Source organism: Podarcis pityusensis (genome assembly GCF_964106645.2).
Source record: "Podarcis pityusensis genome assembly, chromosome: 5".
Lineage (NCBI taxonomy): Eukaryota > Metazoa > Chordata > Lepidosauria > Squamata > Lacertidae > Podarcis > Podarcis pityusensis.
In genome coordinates, this window is record NC_138032.1 from 3,111,643 (window position 1) to 3,131,189 (window position 19,547).

The 19,547-nt window shown below is 45.0% G+C and overlaps 1 protein-coding gene and 1 long non-coding RNA gene across 7 annotated transcripts in view; one reads left to right on the top strand and one right to left on the bottom strand.

Annotated features, from left to right (window-relative positions):
- BCL6 (BCL6 transcription repressor) overlaps positions 1 to 2,445 on the top strand; it is a 73,310-nt gene extending 70,865 nt beyond the window's left edge. For all 6 annotated transcript variants that reach the window (XM_081007470.1, XM_081007467.1, XM_081007472.1 and 3 more), the window contains one exon: positions 877 to 2,445. In XM_081007470.1, coding sequence (XP_080863596.1) covers positions 877 to 1,020 — 144 coding nt within the window. In that variant the 3' untranslated portion in view covers positions 1,021 to 2,445. The remainder of the gene's footprint in view (positions 1 to 876) is intronic.
- Positions 1 to 19,547, bottom strand: part of LOC308478187 — a 353,980-nt gene that overhangs the window by 87,206 nt on the left and 247,227 nt on the right. The window lies entirely within an intron of this gene.

Below are 19,547 nucleotides of genomic sequence, written 5' to 3' on the forward strand. Positions count from 1 at the left end.
ATAGGTACAGAGCAGAAACCCACAATATAAAATACTGTATAAAATCACATTGCTACATAGAAGCATGCATCTTAAAAATACTGCATAAATCACATGTAACGTAGATAAAACTTACATATTGAAAGCACTAAATTTAATGCAGAGAAAAAGCGTTGCTTATTGAAAGGTAAAGGTAAAGGGACCCCTGACCGTTAAGTCCAGTCGCGGACGACTCTGGGGTTGCGGCGCTCATCTCACTTTATTGGCCGAGGGAGCCGGCGTACAGCTTCCGGGTCATGTGGCCAGCATGACTAAGCCGCTTCTGGCAAAACCAGAGCAGGGCAAGGAAACGCCGTTTACCTTCCCGCTGGAGTAGTACCTATTTATCTACTTGCACTTTGATGTGCTTTCGAACTGCTAGGTTGGCAGGAGCAGGGACCGAGCAACGGGAGCTCACCCCGTCACGGGGATTCGAACTGCCGATCTTCTGAACCGCCAACCTAGGCAAGTCCTAGGCTCTGTGGTTTAACCCACAGTGCCACCCGCGTCCCATATGCATAGCTTGGCTTAGTTAGTTAGTTAGTCTAGGCACAACCAAACTTTCATATTTGAGCCCTGCTTGTATAAATATTCATTTAAGCATTCCCATTGTTTCTGAATTATAATTTTTGGTTTATGCCTTATTAAATCCGTCAGTTTTGCTAACTCCAGGTACTCACATAGTTGACTTAACCATTCCCCTTTTGTTGGGATATAATTTCCTTTCCAATGACTGGCTACCAACGTTCTCGCTGCTGCTGTTGCATACAGAAAGACCAGACAAGACAATTTATCCCTGTTGTTCTTAGAGCCCTGATCTGACGCCTTTTCGCTTTTTCTCCTCTCCCCCCCCTCCAGTGTGAAAAGTGCAACCTGCACTTCCGCCACAAAAGCCAGCTGCGCCTCCACTTGCGCCAAAAGCACGGCGCCATCACCAACACCAAGGTGCAGTACCGCGTCTCGACAGTGGAAGGCGCCGCTGAGCTCCCGAAGGCTTGCTGAAGGAAGGACCTGTTTCTCGGGAGAAGAGGGTCTGGCTTAGGAGGAGGAGGAAGGGCAGTGGGGGCGATGTCCAAAGGAAACTTGTAACACTTTAGGGGAGGGGGGACAAAAACTTTATTATTCTTTATTGTCACACAATGGAGTGCCTCTCGAAGCCCGGCGTGCAGTTGCAAAGGAGGAAGAGAGAAATAGTATAATGACACGGGTTTTACATTTCCTTTTTGTTTTTTCCTGCTTCCCAGTTATGTGAATTTTCAAAAAAGTATATATATATCTATATATCTCTCTATATATATCTATATATATATATAGTCAGAACGACATTTTGTGTGTATGTGTGTGTGTGTGTGTGTGTGTGTGCGCGTGTGTGTTTACGTGCAAGAGAGTTTGGGTTTTGGAGCTGGGGGGGAAGAACCCCCGTCTTTTAAAAGTCTGCGCTGCAAAAGGCCTGACCCTTTCGCAGCCAGGAGACGAGGAATGTAGATCGTTTCATGGGAACAAATTGTTATTTCTTTTTCCTTTTTCCTTTTTGCAAATGAAATTGTGTGTTTTTTAACGAAAGAGCGGGGGCGGCGGGCGGGGAGATTGTATATGCTATCAGAATGGAGAGGGCTTTAACTTTTTAACCAAAGGTGATGGAATCTATGGCAGAGTTGTAAATATATGAATATATATATATATAAATAAATATATAAAAAATATAAACCTTTAAAAAAGAGATATTAAATGCATATATATATATATATATACACACACACACACACAGACACACACACACACATATATACATATATATATATGCATTAAAGTCTCCAGCTAGGCCTCTGCAGGCAGATGGCTGATCCGGGAGTCTTTATTGTGACAAAGCACTTAACAAGATATTTTAAAAAGTATTGCATCTGTATTAGTGAGAAAATATTTTGTCTAAGAGCATTGAGTGTGTATTTGTATTTTTTGCAAGTGAAGGTTTACAATTTACAAAAAAAAGAGTGTGTATTAAACCAACAAAGCTGCAGAAGGAATTTAAAATAATTTAAAAAAACGTAATTTTGTGTTCTGTTTTCCTTCTTTCTTTCTTTCCTTTCCCCCAGTCTGTATATATGTACAATGTTCGTTTGGGGTTTTATTTTTATTTCTCTCTCTTTTTTTGCGTTTTCTCACAGTGCCTTTCTTTTCGACTAAATTAGAGCCCAGTTTTGAGGTACGGTGTCGCTATACAGGGGGTCGTTGCAGACTCTTGATGGAGAATGTCAGGTGTTGTTGTTTTTTTTAAAGATAATAATAATTTGGTCTCATTTTATACACTTGTGTTACAATCAGTCAATCTCGGGTGACAGGGTTTGGGGGTGTGTCAAACTGCATTAATGCGTTCTGTAAAATATAGCTGTACAAATTCAAAAATAAAACGGCAGAAAGCAACCATGAGCAAGGCTGTGTGGTGTGTTTTTTCCCCTTCCTACCCGCCCCAGCAGCTGTTTCTTGAGAAGGCATCCCTTTATGTCAGTTCAAGGTCCAATGCAGCGTTCCTCAACCTGGTGCCCTCCTGGTCCCCAGAATTCAAACTCTCACCCATTCCCAGCCAGCAAGACTATTCTCCTTTGGCTTCTCATGTTGCCTGGAGCTGATGGGAAGTGGAGGATGCAGGGACAAGTCTTGGAAGCGATTCCTCCTAACCCATCGGTAGGCAAACTAAGGCCCAGGGACCGGATCTGGTCCAATTGCCTTCTCAATCCGGCCCGCGGATGGTCCGGGAATCAGCGTGTTTTTACATGAGTAGAATGTGTCCTTTTATTTAAATTGCATCTCTGGGTTATTTGTGGGGCATAGGAATTCGTTCATTCCCCCCCCAAAAAATATATAGTCTGGCCCCCCACAAGGTCTGAGGGACAGTGGACCGGCCCCCTGCTGAAAAAGTTTGCTGACCCCTGACCGAGTGGGTTCTGGTGTATCCACACATATCAGTCAAATGCTATCTCACAGATGACAAAAGTTGTAACTTCAAGATGAGAGTGACCCTGCTTCCCTTCCCCTCTGAACACCAAGGCATAGTCAGCTGAACCATACAGAAATAAAAATCAGTCCACATGTATTAATTTGTGAAATCCTCTCTTAACGAGCAACTTCTCACCCCCTGGTAAGAAGGTTAACCACTTCCAGAGGGGCTGGAGATCTGTTCATCTCTTGCAGGAAACGCAAAAGAGAATCTTGTGGCATCCTAGAGACTAAACAAATTTAGTATAGGTTAAGCCACTGGTTCCTAAACTTTTTCGCCCCCCCCCCAAGTTCCATATATTCCTCCCCAGTGGCTCCTACCCTGTAAAAAGCATTATTCAGAATAGTGGTTTGCACAAACCACTAAGGAAAATAAGGACTCAATAAAATTCGAAGTAGTTGCAACTTCACTGAAAACTGGTCGCTTCATCTGCCCCAGCTGCAACAAAATATGTCCCTCCTGTATTGGTCTCTACAGCCACAGGTTTGACCTCACCCCTCAAGGCGCATTTTCCACTGTCTCCTGAGACAGACAGATGCCAACAAGTACAGTTGTACCTTGGAAGTCAAACAAAATCCATTCTGGAAGTCCGTTTGACACCCGAAACGTTCAGAAACCAAGGCACAGCTTCCGATTGGTTTCTGATTGCGCAGGAGCACCGGAAACAATAGCAGAAGCCACACCGGACGTTCGGCTCCCAAAAAACATTCGAAAACCAGAACACTCACTTCCAGTTTTCGATAGTTCGGGAGCTGGAACATTTGACTCCCAAGGGATTTGGGAGCCGAGGTACAACTGTAAAACTATTTAGTTTAATGAATTCAACGGAATTAATGAACTTGATCCAGTGATAGCAGTTTTCCAAAGTCCGATAGCCATTTATACCTTTATTTTCCAACAGCTGTGGCCACTTGGCTCTTACCACCTCCCCTAGGTAACCCTCACTATCCCCTTTGGGAACCACCAGTTTAAGATTTGGGGACAGCAGCATGAACACAGCTGATGAAGTGGAAACTTATAGTCTGTGAAAACTTACACCATAATCTTTTTTAAAAAAATAATATTTTTTTATTAATTTTCCACATTTTTAACATCCTCACAATATTCATCTTTCATCTCTACTTAATAAGTTCTTTTGAACCTTTGAACTCCCCTCTACCCCTCCATGGCTTCTTTCTTTATCCCCTAATTAATTGCATCTTTCACGTTTTCCAAATCATTATATAAATCATCAGTAAAATATAGTAGACTTTCACATTACAAGTACCTTCACATTCCCGCCAGTGTCTTTAGATTTTTACAGTGATCTTTTAAACAAGGAACGCATTTCTTCCAGTCCTTTTCAAATACTTGATCTTCCTGGTTTTGGATCTTTCTCGTCAGTTTTGCCATCTTCACATAGTCCATCAGTTTCGCTTGCCACTCCTCTTTCGATATACCAAGAAAAAAGCACACCAAGACCCCAGGCCAGACAGGGCCCTGTTTCGGTGTATTTACCTTCATCAGCTGGAAGTATCAAATATTACATGAAAATACATTTAAATTCTAAATTATCATAAATTATAAAACAGTCATAAAGTATAAAACAGTATTATATAACATTTGCTTCCTTAACTAATTTTTAAAGGGTCGTGTAAGTTTGAAGAATTCGTATAGATATATCCTCTTATTTTCTATGTTTCTCAGAGATAACAACTGAAAATAATCAATATTAATAATAATTACACGTGTTTTGTAAACTAAGAAAAACTTTAATAAAAATACATTTAAAAAAAAAAAGATTGGTGAGCCCTGCTATGTTGCTTCTAAAAGCCTCAGAATCGTACGTCACACTGGAAACTGCAGATTTACACCAGGCAGCAAAACGTGAGTTTTTTCTGAGTCGAAGGGAAGCTTATAGTTTGACAATAATTATTCCCAATTTATTTTCTGAGAGGCAAGGGGCATTTCAGCTGCAACATCCACCAAAGCAAAGTGGCCCAGTTAATTGTCTACCCTCAAATTGACGGTCCACGCACAGCAACCATGGTGAAGAATATACTGGAACGTTGAAAAACATCCAGTGTGGTAGAGTGGTAAGAGCATCAGACTAAGACCAGGGAGACCCGGGTTCAAATCTCCACTCACAGATTCATAGAATGGTAGAGTTGGATGCTTGCCAGATGACTTTTAGCCCCAAACCCCCTCTCTCAGCCCACCTCACAGGGTTGCTGTGATGACAACATGTGTGTGGAAAAGAACCATGTACTGTATACCACTCCTCTGAGGATGGATGGAGTGGTACCTAATCATTTTGATAAAATGGCCACACTGATTTTTGAGAGCCCTTCTCCACAAAAGCAGCTTGCGGCAATATTTCAAGCCCCAGCAGTATTACAAAATAAAAATGTCCAAAGTCCGTTTCAGGGGCCTAATCCGGAAGGCCCTCATGCATGTTCACTTCATCAAATCTGGCCCTCTTTGAAAAAAGTTTGGGCACCCTTGGGCTAATCAAATGCCACTGACAGCAAGAACGACAATTTCCACTACAACCACCAGGTGGCAGATTGAGGCAAGATTTAATTATCATGTGAACAGTAAATATGTTTTGGTGGGTAACTTTACTTCCATGGGGATAGAGTCAACTAACTAGACCCACTGAAATTCATGAACATTACCATGCATTTCAATGAGTCTACTCGGAGTCTTCTTCTTTCTTCTTTGGCGATCTCTCGTAGCTGAGTAAGATTATCTGCCATAAACACGGTTTTAACAGTGAGTCCATAAGTGACGGTGGAGGCCAATTCTGGATAAACACATCCTTCCACAGTGGGGACATGGGTTTCCGGGCAAGAGGTGATCACGGTGTGGATTTGCTAAGTGTGCCTTCCTCTTAGCACATTTCTCCCTTGCCTCCTAAGTTCGAGCGTAATGCTGGTGGTCAACAAAAGAGGCTGAAAAACTGTCTCAAGGCAAATCTTTAAAAATGTAGTATAAACACCAACAATTGGGAAACATTGGCCTGCAAGCGCTCCAGTTGGAGAACAGCCTTGACCAAAGGTGTCATGGGCTTTGAAGACACTTGAACTCAGGACGAAAGGGAGAAACGTGCTAAGAGGAAGGCACGCTTGACAAATCCACACCGGGATCAACTCCCGCCCAGAAACCAATGTCCCCACTGTGGAAGGACGTGTGGATCCAGAATTGGCCTCCTCATTTACTTACGGACTCACTGTTAAAACCGTGTTTATGGAAGACAATCTTACTCGGCTACGAGGGATAACCAAGAAGAAGAAGAAGATACGTTTTACACAGCGCTTTTACATTACATTCCGACAGGTTGCAAAGATCAAATTCTTGCAACTGCTGAGCAAGTATTATGTGGTGCCCGTGACAATGCCAGTTCAGCAACAGTAGTGGCAAATCCATATAGGAGACAATTATGGTGCCAAAGCAGGCTGTTAAAGTCACTCTAACGTTCAACTCAAAAAAAATTAGGCTATACAAAAAAGGTTGAATGCCTGCTATAGAGCCTGATACCCAGTGGAGGGCAGAGGAGTACCTGATTTCTCCAACATCAAACAAGAGCTGCTTAGCTCAAAGAATCTTCAGCTGTTCTTAATATTTCTGCATTGCACCGAATATTCAGTAGGACACCAGACATCCAAGCACCCCAGATTTGGAATGGTACTTATTTTGCTCTCAAAGTTGGTCCAGGTGATTTGGCCGGGATATGAAGCGCAGACAAGTGATGGGCAGAACAATCTAGCGATATGAAACAGAAGGGCAGGGAAAATTACCCAGAAACATAAACTTGAAATAAATAAACAAAAACCAAAAGTTTAGGAAGGGTTGTCATCTTTACAGCGCCAACTCTGCTGAGAGGGGACAAATTAAGGGGCTCCCGAGAATTTAACTAAGAATTGATAAGTCTAATTGCTGGAGTAAAAAAGGTAAAGGTAAAGGACCCCTGGATGGTTAAGTCCAGTCAAAGGTGACTATGGGGTCGCAGTACTCATCTCACTTTCAGGCCAAGGGAGCCGGCATTTGTCCACAGACAGCTTTCCGGGTCAAGTGGCCAGCAGGCCTAAACCGCTTCTGGCACAACGGAACACAGTGGTGGAAACCAGAGCGCACGGAAACACTGTTTACCTTCCCACCGCAGCAGTACCTATTTATCTACTCGCACTGGTGTGCTTTTGAAGTGCTAGGTTGGCAGGAGCTGGAACAGAGCAATGGGCGCTCACACCGTAGTGCGGATTCGAATCACCAACCTTCCGATCGGCAAGCTCAAGAGGCTCAGTGCTTTAGACCACAGTGCCACCCGCATCCCCTAATTGCTGGAGTATTGCTCAGCTGAAATGATTTGTGCAAATTTATGGGAATCCGTAGCCCTCAACAGAAAACAGAATCAGGGCATATCTGAATGGCCTGGCGTGCTCTGGTCCATGGCGTCACGAAGAGTCGGACACAAGTGAACGACTAAACAACAACAACAGCCTGGAGAAGAAAAGAGACATGGATGATATGAGAGCCATCTTCAAATATCCAAAGGGTTGTCACTTGGAAGAGGGAGCAGATTTGGTTACTTCTGCTCCAGAGAGTAGGACCTGGACCAATGGCTTCACGTTACAAGAAAGGATATTCTGACTCAACATCAGCAAGAGATTTCTGATGGTAAGAGCTGTTTGATGGTGGAACAGACTCCCTCAGGAGGTGGTGGGTTCTCCTTGATTGGAGATTTCAAAGCATAGTTTGGGTCACCATCTGTCATGGATGCTTTGGTTGAGATTCCTTCATCCCAAGGGGGTTGTGTGGGTCTTGGGATCCCGCCCAACTCTACTGTTCTATGATTTTATGTGGTACCTTTAAGAGCCTATGCCCAATTAGTACCAGTAATAAACTGGTAGAGTGAACACACACTCATCTAATGAGTCCTTTCCAGACATTTTCAGAACAGCAGCCAGGAACGTAAGACACAAATTTGGGGGAAATGTGCCATAACCCATGTGACAAAGCATGTGGTGATTTTAATTTGGGGGAGGCACGGGATTTAGCATTTGCTACAGAAATCGAGGTGTCGTGGAGTTTTCACAGCTTCAGACAAACAGCAATTAGATATTTCCAGCCCTTGCACAATTTCTGAGCTTCAGACCAGAGATCAAAGGGGAGAGCCAAGTGTGTTGTCCCACTTTGGGCGATCATTAATCCACTCCGCTTCCCCATCCATGTCAACAGGGAGGAAAACATTGCATTTTGAAAACACTAATGAGCCTGGGTAACATCTTCCTAACAATGAAGTAAAATCCTTAAAAAATGCTAAATTAAAAGAAAGAAAGTGACGCCTATCTTCTCCCTCGCTTGCTTTGTGTTTATTATGCACAACACTGAAATCTCATATTGAGGAGACCACCCTCCTTCTTAACTTGTGACCAACAGAGTCTGGATTCCAGACACAATTTCAACTGTTCACTTTTCTCCAGGAGGGCCAGAGGCCGAGCGTCACCTTGTCCCCAGGTGTGTGTGTGTTGGAACATAATACAATGGAAATAAAAATTGAATTAAAAAAATAAAGGAATAAAGGAAAGAATAAATATCTATCATCTATCCATCATCTATCTATCATCTATCTATGTATATGCAAACAACTAAATTCCATACAGTGATACCTCGGGTTACATATGCTTCAGGTTACATATGCTTCAGGTTACAGACTCCACTAACCCAGAAATAGTACCTCGGGTTAAGAACTTTGCTTCAGGATGAGAACAGAAATCATGCTCCGGCGGCGCGGCAGCAGCAGGAGGCCCCATTAGCTAAAGTGGTGCTTCAGGTTTAATAATAATAATAATAATAATAATAATAATAATAATAATAATTTATTATTTATACCCTGCCCATCTGGCTGAGTTTCCCCAGCCACTGTGGGCGGCTCCCAATCAAGTGTTAAAAACAGTACAGCATTAAGCATTAAGGTTAAGAACAGTTTCAGGTTAAGAACGGACCTCCAGAATGAATTAAGTACTTAACCCGAGGTACCACTGTATATGCTTGTCTAGTATATAGATACACGGGTGAAGCTGTGGTCTAAACCACTGAGCCTCTTGGGCTTGATGATCGGTAGGTCGGCGGTTCGAATCCCCACAACGAGGTGAGCTCCTGTTGCTCTGTCCCAGCTCCTGCCAACCTAGCAGTTTGAAAGCATGCCAGCGCAAGTAGATAAATAGGTACCACTGTGGAAGGTAGGTAAACGGCGTTTCTGTGCGCTCTGGTTTCCATCACGGTGTCCCGTTGCACCAGAAGCGGTTTGGTCCTGCTGGCCACATGACCCGGAAAGCTGTCTGTGGACAAACACCGGCTCCCTTGGCTTGAAAGCGAGGTGAGCACCGCAACCCCATAGTCGCCTTTGACTGGACTTAACCGTCCAGGGGTCCTTTACTTTTACCTAGACATATAAATGTTACTGAAGCAAAATAAAAAAAATTCCTTCCATTAGCACCTTAGAGACCAACTAGGTTTGTTATTGGTATGAGCTTTCGTGTGCATGCACATTTCTTCCGATACACTGTGTATCTCATACCAATAACAAACTTAGTTGGTCTCTAAGGTGCTACTGGAAGGAATTTTTTTATTTTGTTCCGTCTACGGCAGACCAACACGGCTACTTACCTGTAAATATAAACATTATTATTATCCAAAAACATATATGGCTATTTATAACCTACTACTTTTTTTTTAATAAATGCATTCCAAATATCATTATACTTCTCCATGCAAAGTCTACATCTATAAGCAATCCGTTCATAAGTTGCGAGTGTGGTTATATCTTCAATCCATTGACTGAAGGGGGCCATAGTTTTATCTTTCCAGTTCATCAATAGCAGTCATTTGGCCATAGTAAGGGCATGGAGAACCCATTTACATTGTCCAGTTGTCAAATTCCATATATTAGGTACCTAACTCAAAATAATATTTTCCTCTGAAAATTTTATCATTTTCTGCACAGTCATGTTTATACAATCCAACACTTTCTCCCAATACTTAGTTGGTAGAGGACAACGTAAAACATGTCTTTCAAAGAAGCATTATCCTTATTACATCTCCAACAATGTGCTTTTTAGACCGTCCTTTTCTACATAAAAGGTAAAGGGACCCCTGACCATTAGGTCTAGTTGTGGCCGACTCTGGGGTTGCAGCGTTCATCTCGCTTTACTGGCCGAGGGAGCTGGTGTACAGCTTCCGGGTCATGTGGCCAGCATGACTAAGCCGCTTCTGGTGAACCAGTGCAGCGCACGGAAATGCCGTTTACCTTTCTACCACAGCGGTACCTATTTATCTACTTGCACTTTGACATGCTTTTGAACTGCTAGTTTGGCAGGAGCAGGGACCGAGCAATGGGAGCTCACCCCGTTGCGGGGATTTGAACTGCTGACCTTCTGATCAGCAAATCCTAGGCTCTGTGGTTTAACCCACAGTGCCACCCGCATCCATCCTTTTCTATATAGACTACAGTAAATTCTAAACGTTGTTTTCTGCTGTATATGGTAATTTAATATTCATTGACACCTTCGCTGCAGAAGCTAAAACGCCTTCCCACTGCCTAGGTGATATAGGAACCTCCAACTCTTTATTCCACTCATTTCTAGAATCTGTGTATCAAATTGATTCGTTGATAGCAAATACCTATAAATCACAAACGGTTGTGGGAATGTGGAGAACTAAATTTAAGGTTGGGACAATAGAAAACTGCTAGAAGCTGACATTGCCAGATTCGCTCATCCCTCAAGACTACGGTTACCAGACGTCCCCGTTTCCCGGGGAGAGTCCCCGGATTTACAAATCTGTCCCCGGGCAAAATACGTCCCCGGAATATCCCCGGATTTCATTTAATGTCCCCGGATTTATATTTTAAGTGTTGTAGATTTATTAGTAGGAAATGAATATTGCGCGATTGGTTCAATGGCACAAGACACATCATTTGGGGACTTCTGGAGAGGCAAAATGGCGGGCGCCATGGCAGCGAGCAGCTCCTGAAGCCAGCCAGAGCCTACTGCGCTACCAGGCTGGCTGCTGAGACTGCCGCTGCTGCCGCCACTGCCAAGGGGGAACTGAGGATGCCCGGCGTGTCACCTGGGGGAACCGCTGACACACACACCCAGCGACCCAAATTGAGCCGGGAGCAAGAGTGCCCGGCCACCCGGCTGACTTCCCAGTGGCATTCCGGGGCCAGGAAAACCCCTGAGCAGACGCAGGGAGAAGGAGGAGAGGAGAAGGAGGAGGAAGGAGAAAAAAGAGGGGAGCTCAGACCTTGCCGTGCCGCCGCTGCCACCGCTGAGGAGGAGAGGTAGGAGAGCACTGGGAGGACAAGGACACATGGCCAAGCCCAGGCCTGACCCAAGCCTACTCCATGGCAGCTAGCTCTTCAAGAGAGCAGGCCAGGGCCCAGAGGAAGGCTGCCCGAAAGAGGAGACCACAGAAGAGAAGATTTTTTTTAAAGGTTTTTTGTTTAAAAGAAGTACCGTATTTTTTGCTCTATAAGACTCACTTTTTCCCTCCTAAAAAGTAAGGGGAAATGTATGTGCATCTTATGGAGCAAATGCAGGCTGCACAGCTATCCCAGAAGCCAGAACAGCAAGACGGATCGCTGCTTTCACTGGGCAGCCATCCCTCTTACTGTTCTGGCTTCTGAGATTCAGAATATTTTTTTTCTTGTTTTCCTCCTCCAAAAACTAGGTGCGTCTTGTGGTCTGGTGCGTCTTATAGAGCGAAAAATACGGTAATAACTTTTTTCTCTTTTTTAAAAAAAGTGTCCCCGGATTCTTTGAAAAAAATCTGGTAACCTTCCTCAAGACAGAGCCTTGCATTCCCAAATAGACAATACGTGTTTGACTCCATCCCACAAAATAGTGGCAGTCTGGAGTCATCCCTTTGTGTGAGCTTTACCTCTCCTTACCTTTGTGAATTTATTTGGGACATTTACACCAAAACTTAGGTGTCCACTTAAAATGGGAGACGTGTGTACATCTAACAAAAACTTCAGTGCACAAAGTGGTTCCCAGGTTTCTTAGCGCAGGGTGAATCTGCATCTGGGAACCTCTACAAAGGTTCCTTTCTCATTTTCCTCCCAGTCTCCAGTAATTGAATTTACGCAACATCCAGGATCGTGCCCTGCTTCCTGTTTGCCTCAATGAATATTGATGCCGCATTTATCCTTAGTTAATATTCATTATGAAGAAGAAATCACATCTATTCACATTTAATTACATCCTCCTCAGTAAACAAATCAAGACCCATTAGAAAGAGTTCTTAGCCCACCCAAACAATCCACACTTGAAGAAAGCTGACACTAAATTTTACATCCCACAAACAGGACTCAGCCAAAAAGAAAAAAAGAAAGGAAGCAGGATAAATTTGTGCTACTGAAACAAGGATTAATTATGAAATTAATGGTAGCACAGAAGTTTGGAACGGCCGGGGGTTGGAAATTGAGCCTGGAGTATTGTGTGTGGGCACCACAGTTCAAGAAGGATATTGATAAACTGGAACAAGGCAAGCTCACCCATGAGGCAAGTTGAGGAGACCGTCTTGGGTAACAGGATCCATGGGTGCAGAAGATCCTGATATAGATCTTTAACCCACCCCCTTTGCTCGTGATTGAGATCTTCATTCACCCCTTCTTCCCTGGTGGGGATGCCATTTTGTGGTTTCGCCAGCACTGAGCTGGAACCTGTGCAGAGGAGGGCGACCAAGGTGACCAAGGGTCTGGGAACCAAGCCTGATGAGCAACAGTCGAAGGAGCTGGGTATGTTTATAGCCGGGAGGGTGAGGGCCCTCTTCTAATACCTGAAGGGCTGCCACGTGGAAGATGGAGGAAGCTTGTTTTCTGCTGCTCTGGAGGGTAGGACCCAAACCAATGGATTCAAATGACAAGGAAGGAGATTCCGACTAAATATTAAGAAAAACTTTCTGATGGTAAGAGCTGTTTGACAGTGGAATGGATCACCTCAGAAAGAGGCAGACTGTGCTGGGCCTGGGGGTAACCCATGAAACGCGGTCCAGGACCGGTCCAGAATCTGAAGGTTCCACTGGGAGTCAGTCCGACAGGGCCAAGGCAGGAAACCAGGCAAGGACAGGTACAGGATCCCAGGCAGGATCTAGCATACAGCAATGCTGCTCCCTCAACCTGGGGCAGAGTCCGACAGCCTTTCATCTTTGTTGGGGTAGCGGCCGGTCCTGATCCCCTGGCGACTCACCTCCCTGTCTCTCCCGAAGGTGAGCTCTCCTCCTGCGAATACTCAGGTCTCTCCTTCTCTCAGACCCTAGTCTCTGCAGCTCGGGAGACATCGATGGGTTATTAGACCCAGAAGCCGCCTCAGCCTCTCCTGACCCAACCGGTAGTGGAGCAGATGTAAGTGATGGCCCAGCTGGAGGCAACAAGGTCATCCTCGCATCTGGAGCCAGGGCAGGCTCAGGCCCCTGACTCGGCCCAGCTGGTGTTTGTTGCAGGGGAACTTGTGCAGACTGGGGCTCTTCAGAATCAGGCCCCAGACTTGGTTCAGATGATGCCTGAAGCGAAGGAACTGGTGCAGACTGAAACTCCTCTGGTTCTGAGTCCGAACCCGAGTCCCAGGCCATCACACTAACTCTCCTTCCTTGGAGCTATTTCAACACAGGTTGGGTTGCCATCTGCCAGGGATTCCTTAGGTGTGATTCCTGCATGGTGGGGCTTGGACCTTTGTGTCCCTTCAAGCTCTAGAATTCTATGATCCTATGAGTACAGAGCCCCTTCAACCCAGGCCCAGATTGGTCCAAAATTGCTGCCAGATTTAGAAGGGCTCCTCACTCTTTTGAATCCTCCATACCACCAGAAACTCCCCCTTCCTTTTTCAATCCAAATTTATCCAGCAGCAGTACTCACAGTGCTTCCATTAGACTTCCCCAAGCTCCACACTGCTCTCTGGCTCATTGATATGGGGCAGAGCCTTGCTCCTTATGTTCTTGGGCAAAGCATTGGTGCTAAATATGCTCCCGAGGACCTGGACTATGCTTCACCTTTTGTCTCTTGCTTCCTGATGAGGCCTAGAGATTGTTAAGTATAATTGCTTGATTGACACTGAACTGAAGAATGCTAACACTCGGGATTTTCCACGGCAGCAAACTTAGAGCCCTCTGAGCTTCCACTAGTTGATAGTGATATCCTCTGATCTTAAACTGAGTGTTTAACTTTAGATCATGTGATGAAGGTAAAGGTAAAGGGACCCCTGACCATTAGGTCCAGTCGTGACCGACTCTGGGGTTGCGGCGCTCATCTCGCTTTATTGGCCAAGGGAGCCGGCGTACAGCTTCCGGGTCATGTGGCCAGCATGACTAAGCCGCTTCTGGGGAACCAGAGCAGCGCACGGAAACGCCATTTACCTTCCCACTGGAGCGGTACCTATTTATCTACTTGCACTTTGAGATGCTTTCGAACTGCTAGGTGGGCAGGAGCAGGGACTGAGGAACGGGAGCTCACCCCGTCACAGGGATTCGAACCGCTGACCTTCTGATCGGCAAGTCCTAGGCTCTGTGGTTTAACCCACAGCACCACCCGCATCCCTTCACTTGAAGCCCGGCAGAAACAAGAAGTGATGAAGGTATTCCACTGCAAATTCACCTCTTAGAGGGGTTTGTGTGGCTGTTTTATTTGTTCCCAGGCTCTGTGGGAGAAGGATGTGAACATGAATCTCTCACAGGAGCTCACGGCCTTGGACTGCAATGTAAGCTAATGGAGCCTGTGTGTGAGAGAGCGATGTTTGTCATCTCTGATTATAAGTTATTTTATTTGTCAGAAGATGACTTTATGTCTTGGATAGGCATATTTCTTAAGGAATCATTTGGATATATCTTTGATTGTTTTGTTTCTGTTTTGAAGAAGTTCTGGTAGTGAAGCTTCAAAGAATGCCTATGGGTCTGGACAATGTTTTATTCCTAAAACAGTCAGGTTTTGTGCATCCAACCACTTCATGCTGTGCAATATTAATATCTCCAGTAGAGACGTGTTAACCGTGTTTGTTGGCACACAAGAGGCCCCCAATCTTTAGGGAAGCGTTCAATGTTTGACGGACTAATATTTTGTTGGAAGCCACCCAGAGTGGCTGGGGAAACCCAGCCAGATGGGTGGGGTATAAATAATAAATTATTATTATTATTATTATTATTATTATTATTATTATTATTAATAAATTTTATTTATATCCCGCCCTCCCCAGCCGAAGCCGGGCTCAGGGCGGCTAACAACACTAAAATAGTGCAGCAGTATAAAAACATCATAAGAATTAATTAAAATCAAAATTGATGGCAACCATAAACTAAAGTATTGTAAAGATTGCCAAAGGAGGGAGTCAGGCTGCGCCCTGACCAAAGGCCTGGTGGAACAGCTCTGTCTTGCAGGCCCTGCGGAAAGATGTCAAGTCCTGCAGGGCCCTTGTCTCTTGTGACAGAGCGTTCCACCAGGTTGGAGCCGCAACCGAAAAAGCCCTGGCTCTGGTTGAGGCCAGCCTAACCTCTCTGTGGCCTGGGACCTTCAATATGTTTTTATTTGAGGACCGTAAGTTCCTCTGTGGGGCATACCAGGAGAGGCGGTCCCGTAGATACGAGGGTCCTAGGCCGTATAGGGCTTTGAAGGTTAAAACCAGCACCTTAAACCTGATCCTGTACTCCACCGGGAGCCAGTGCAGCTGGTATAGCACCGGATGAATGTGATCCCGCAGCGAAGACCCCGTAAGGAGTCTCGCTGCGGCATTCTGCACCCGCTGGAGTTTCTGGGTCAGTCTCAGGGGCAGCCCCACGTAGAGCGAGTTACAATAATCCAGTCTGGAGGTGACCGTCGCGTGGATCACAGTGGCTAGGTCAGGGCGAGAGTCTAGGCATCATCTCAACGAAGTTCTCTGCAGTTCAGGGGGTTGGACTAAATGAGCCTCGGGGTCCCTTCCAACTCTACAATTCTAAGTTTTGCCTCTCCTTTGTGTCCAGATGTTTCCAAAACATTCAGTTTCTGTGTCATGAAATAAACACCGTCAGGTTTCCTTTATCAGTGGGACTCAAACTGATTTTCCGAATCTGCTTCTCCTCTTCCTTCTCCCCGCCTCCGCTGCCGTTCATCTTCTCTTTCTTTTCTTAACTTTGACGAATTATCTGACCTGCATCATCAATTCATTATTCCCCTCTGCTGGACTTAATGCCCACACACATGTGAGGGAAGCCATAAAAGATTAAACTGACGTGGGCAGGGGAGGCCCAGACCTCAATGAAAAATTAACAGCCCTCTTGTCAGGAAAAGATATTGGCACATTCATAACGGATGAAGACTCCTCGGTGGGGAAGTGAATGCATGTTGCTTCCTTCGTCTGGCGGTTAACCTTTTCACACCCAGCCAGACAAGCAGCCCCTTCCTCTCCAGTCTGCCAAGCCAGTGCCCAAGGTGAGGGCACCCTCCATTTCCTGGCTGTCCAGTAGAGTAAAAGCACAGAATCTCCATCACTGCCCCCCCCCCCAGAGATAAGGAAGCTGACCAGTGCCCAGCTTCCCAACAGAATCTCTACTGCTGAACTGGGATTGGGAGTGATGGGGGTGGAATAGGGTTCAATTTGCATCTGTGAACCGCCCTGAGACCTCTGGGTATTTTGTTGTTGTTGTTTAGTCATTTAGTCGTGTCCGACTCTTCGTAACCCCCTGGACCAGAGCATGCCAGGCACTCCTGTCTTACACTGTCTCCCGCAGTTTGGTCAGACTCATGCTGGTAGCTTCAAGAACACTGTCCAACCATCTCGTCCTCTGTCGTCCCCTTCTTTTTGTGCCCTCAATCTTTCCCAACATCAGGGTCTTTTCCAGGGAGTCTTCTCTTCTCATGAGGTGGCCAAAGTATTGGAGCCTCAGCTTCAGGATCTGTCCTTCCAGTGAGCACTCAGGGCTGATTTCCTTCAGAATGGAAAGGTTTGATCTTCTTGCAGTCCATGGGACTCTCAAGAGTCTCCTCCAGCACCATAATTCTTAATAAGAATAAGAATAAGAATAAGAATAAGAATAAGAATAAGAATTGAAAGGCAACTCTACCTGACTCACAATTTTCTGAGACAATACTTGAACCAAAACACAGCTATCCTTCGAAATCCACACTCCTTTGAATTTTGCAACGTGGTTCTCCAGCCAAGTCACGTGTACAAAAAATGCATGCAGCTGGGGACAATGTACAGAAGAATGCATGCATTAATGAAAGCAACATAAAAATGCAGTATAAATTGGTTTGCCAAAATGTGTCTCCTGAAGTCCACATGAAAATTCACCAGCAACTTGGTGCTATTACTGTTGTTGTGATTTTTAAATTATTTATCTATATCTATCTATCTATCTATCTATCTATCACCTATCATCTATTTATCTATCATCTACATAGCTGTCATGTCAATGTTTCCCTTTTTTTAAGGAAAATTCCTTTATTCCGAATAGATTCCTCACAAGAAAAGGGAAAAGTTGACAGCTATGATCATCTATCTATCATTTATCTATCTATCATCTATCATCTATCATCTATCTATCTATCTAATGCAGAAGCATGGAGGGCTTAAGATTGAAAAAAATGAGAAACTGGGGGAACCCAAAAATTTCAGATTTTCCCATCCCTCCTTTGAGAGCCATGAGATTTCCCCAAGGCTTTGCGATGCTCAGAAAGCACAATCTAGATTGCGGTTTCTCAGTTGCCTATTTTGTGTGACATCTGAATGGCATCACACAACTAAGGGGGAGTGAGCTGTGCTTTGAACAGCCTCCACACCACAGCTTCCCTGCTCTTGACGTTCAGAATGTCTGATTTTGCAGAGACTAAAGTATTTCATTTAAACACACACACAATCCATGCATCTCTTTGAAATCCCTATTTTTAAAAATAAAAATAGGGTTGTGCATCCTTGCAATCTTCTCATCTCCTAGTAAAGATGGCAATATTTTCGCTGCATATTTTTTTTTAACAAAAGAGCAGTGATTTCACTTTTCACATCTTAAAGAACTCCCTCCACCCGCTGTTCTAACCGAATGCATTCCTAAGACATTCTGTCTCTTTGTCATGATCTGAAAATACATACAACTGAGGGCTCAACCACACTTCCTCTTGTCTCGCTGCTTTCCCCCGGGAAAAACTGCTCTTTAGTGCTCAATTGGAGTAAACAGCAATTCGAATTCCCCCCCGATTCCCATTAGTTCTGATCTATCACTAAAGAGAGGGTTTGTTATTATGAATCATGGGGCAGGGAGAGTGTGCGTATGAATTCAACAGGCTTCTTTTATTTTTGGGGTTGTTATTTTGTTAATGCTGTTAATATTCTTTCACAGGTTATGAATGCTACGGGTCCAAGGGCCAAGACGGTGGTTTCTGCATGTGCTGTAGAGAGAAGTGAGGGGCAGATGGAGCTCATCCTAACCTGGGAAGGTAGCTGTCAGGAGCCCATCTAGGAGAAGGAAAACTCTGATTCAAAACCTCCACTGCCTTATGGGATATCTTTGGAAGAAGAAAAAGACTCAGGAGTAAATCCTACACAAATCTGGAGTGGAGTCCCTAAGGCAGTTGGATGGCACCTTGTACGCCTCCTCCCAGCAACTGCTGCAGCCCAGCTGGTGCCAAACATCTTGGATCACATCAGAGAGGCTGAGAAGGAGGTCTTGTTGTCTGGGCAGACCAGACCTCCAGACACACTGCCTAGGCCTGTATCCCAAGAACATCACTTTAGTGCTGCTAATGCAGTGGTTTGACTCCCCGCCCCCGCTGCCAACTGCCAGGAGACGTACTCCATTGTCTCCTGAGATAGATGGATGCCAACAATTTATTGTTTATAACCTACTTTGTGATTCCTGAACGAAAAGCATAGAAATGAACGAAAGCACAGAAATATCATCAATCCACAGCAGAGCAAGGGGAAAGCTGCTTGGAGCTGTGCGTAGAAAGCATGGGTCAAACAAAGAACCTCTCCGACCCATGCTTTCTAAACATGGCACAAGCAGAAGGGTGGGTGATCCCTGAGTCAACATGAGGTCTCTCACTATTACAACACTTCTGTCAGGAGTCCAGTCCCCGGCTTGATAACACAGTGAGTGTAGTTAATTAAAAAGGATGCTTTATTGTCAAAAGAAACAGATAGCTCCGGACGGCTCTCACACAGCCTCCTCCATCATCCATCAAGATGACCCTTCTGAAGACTCCTTCCAGTTACAGAAGATATTGAACTTTCTCACTTTGTGCCTCTTGCTTTGTTTCTGGTCTAACAGCCCTCCCCTTAGCCTACTCTTAGGAGGGAATGGCTCTGCTCCAATCTCTTCCCATTCTGACAAACTGCTTCCTTCTCTGTTTGCGCCAGTTTGCACTTCTCAAGAGCGTTGGCTGGGTTCCGGCCCGCTCTCAGCCATTCCCTTATCAACTGGCATTCCAAGGGGTGGGGGAGTTGGCGCTAGCTGATGCTCATCCTGCCTGGCAGTTGACCCTCTCTGTTCCTGGCTGCTTTCTTCAGCTGGTTGCAAACCTTCACTGGGA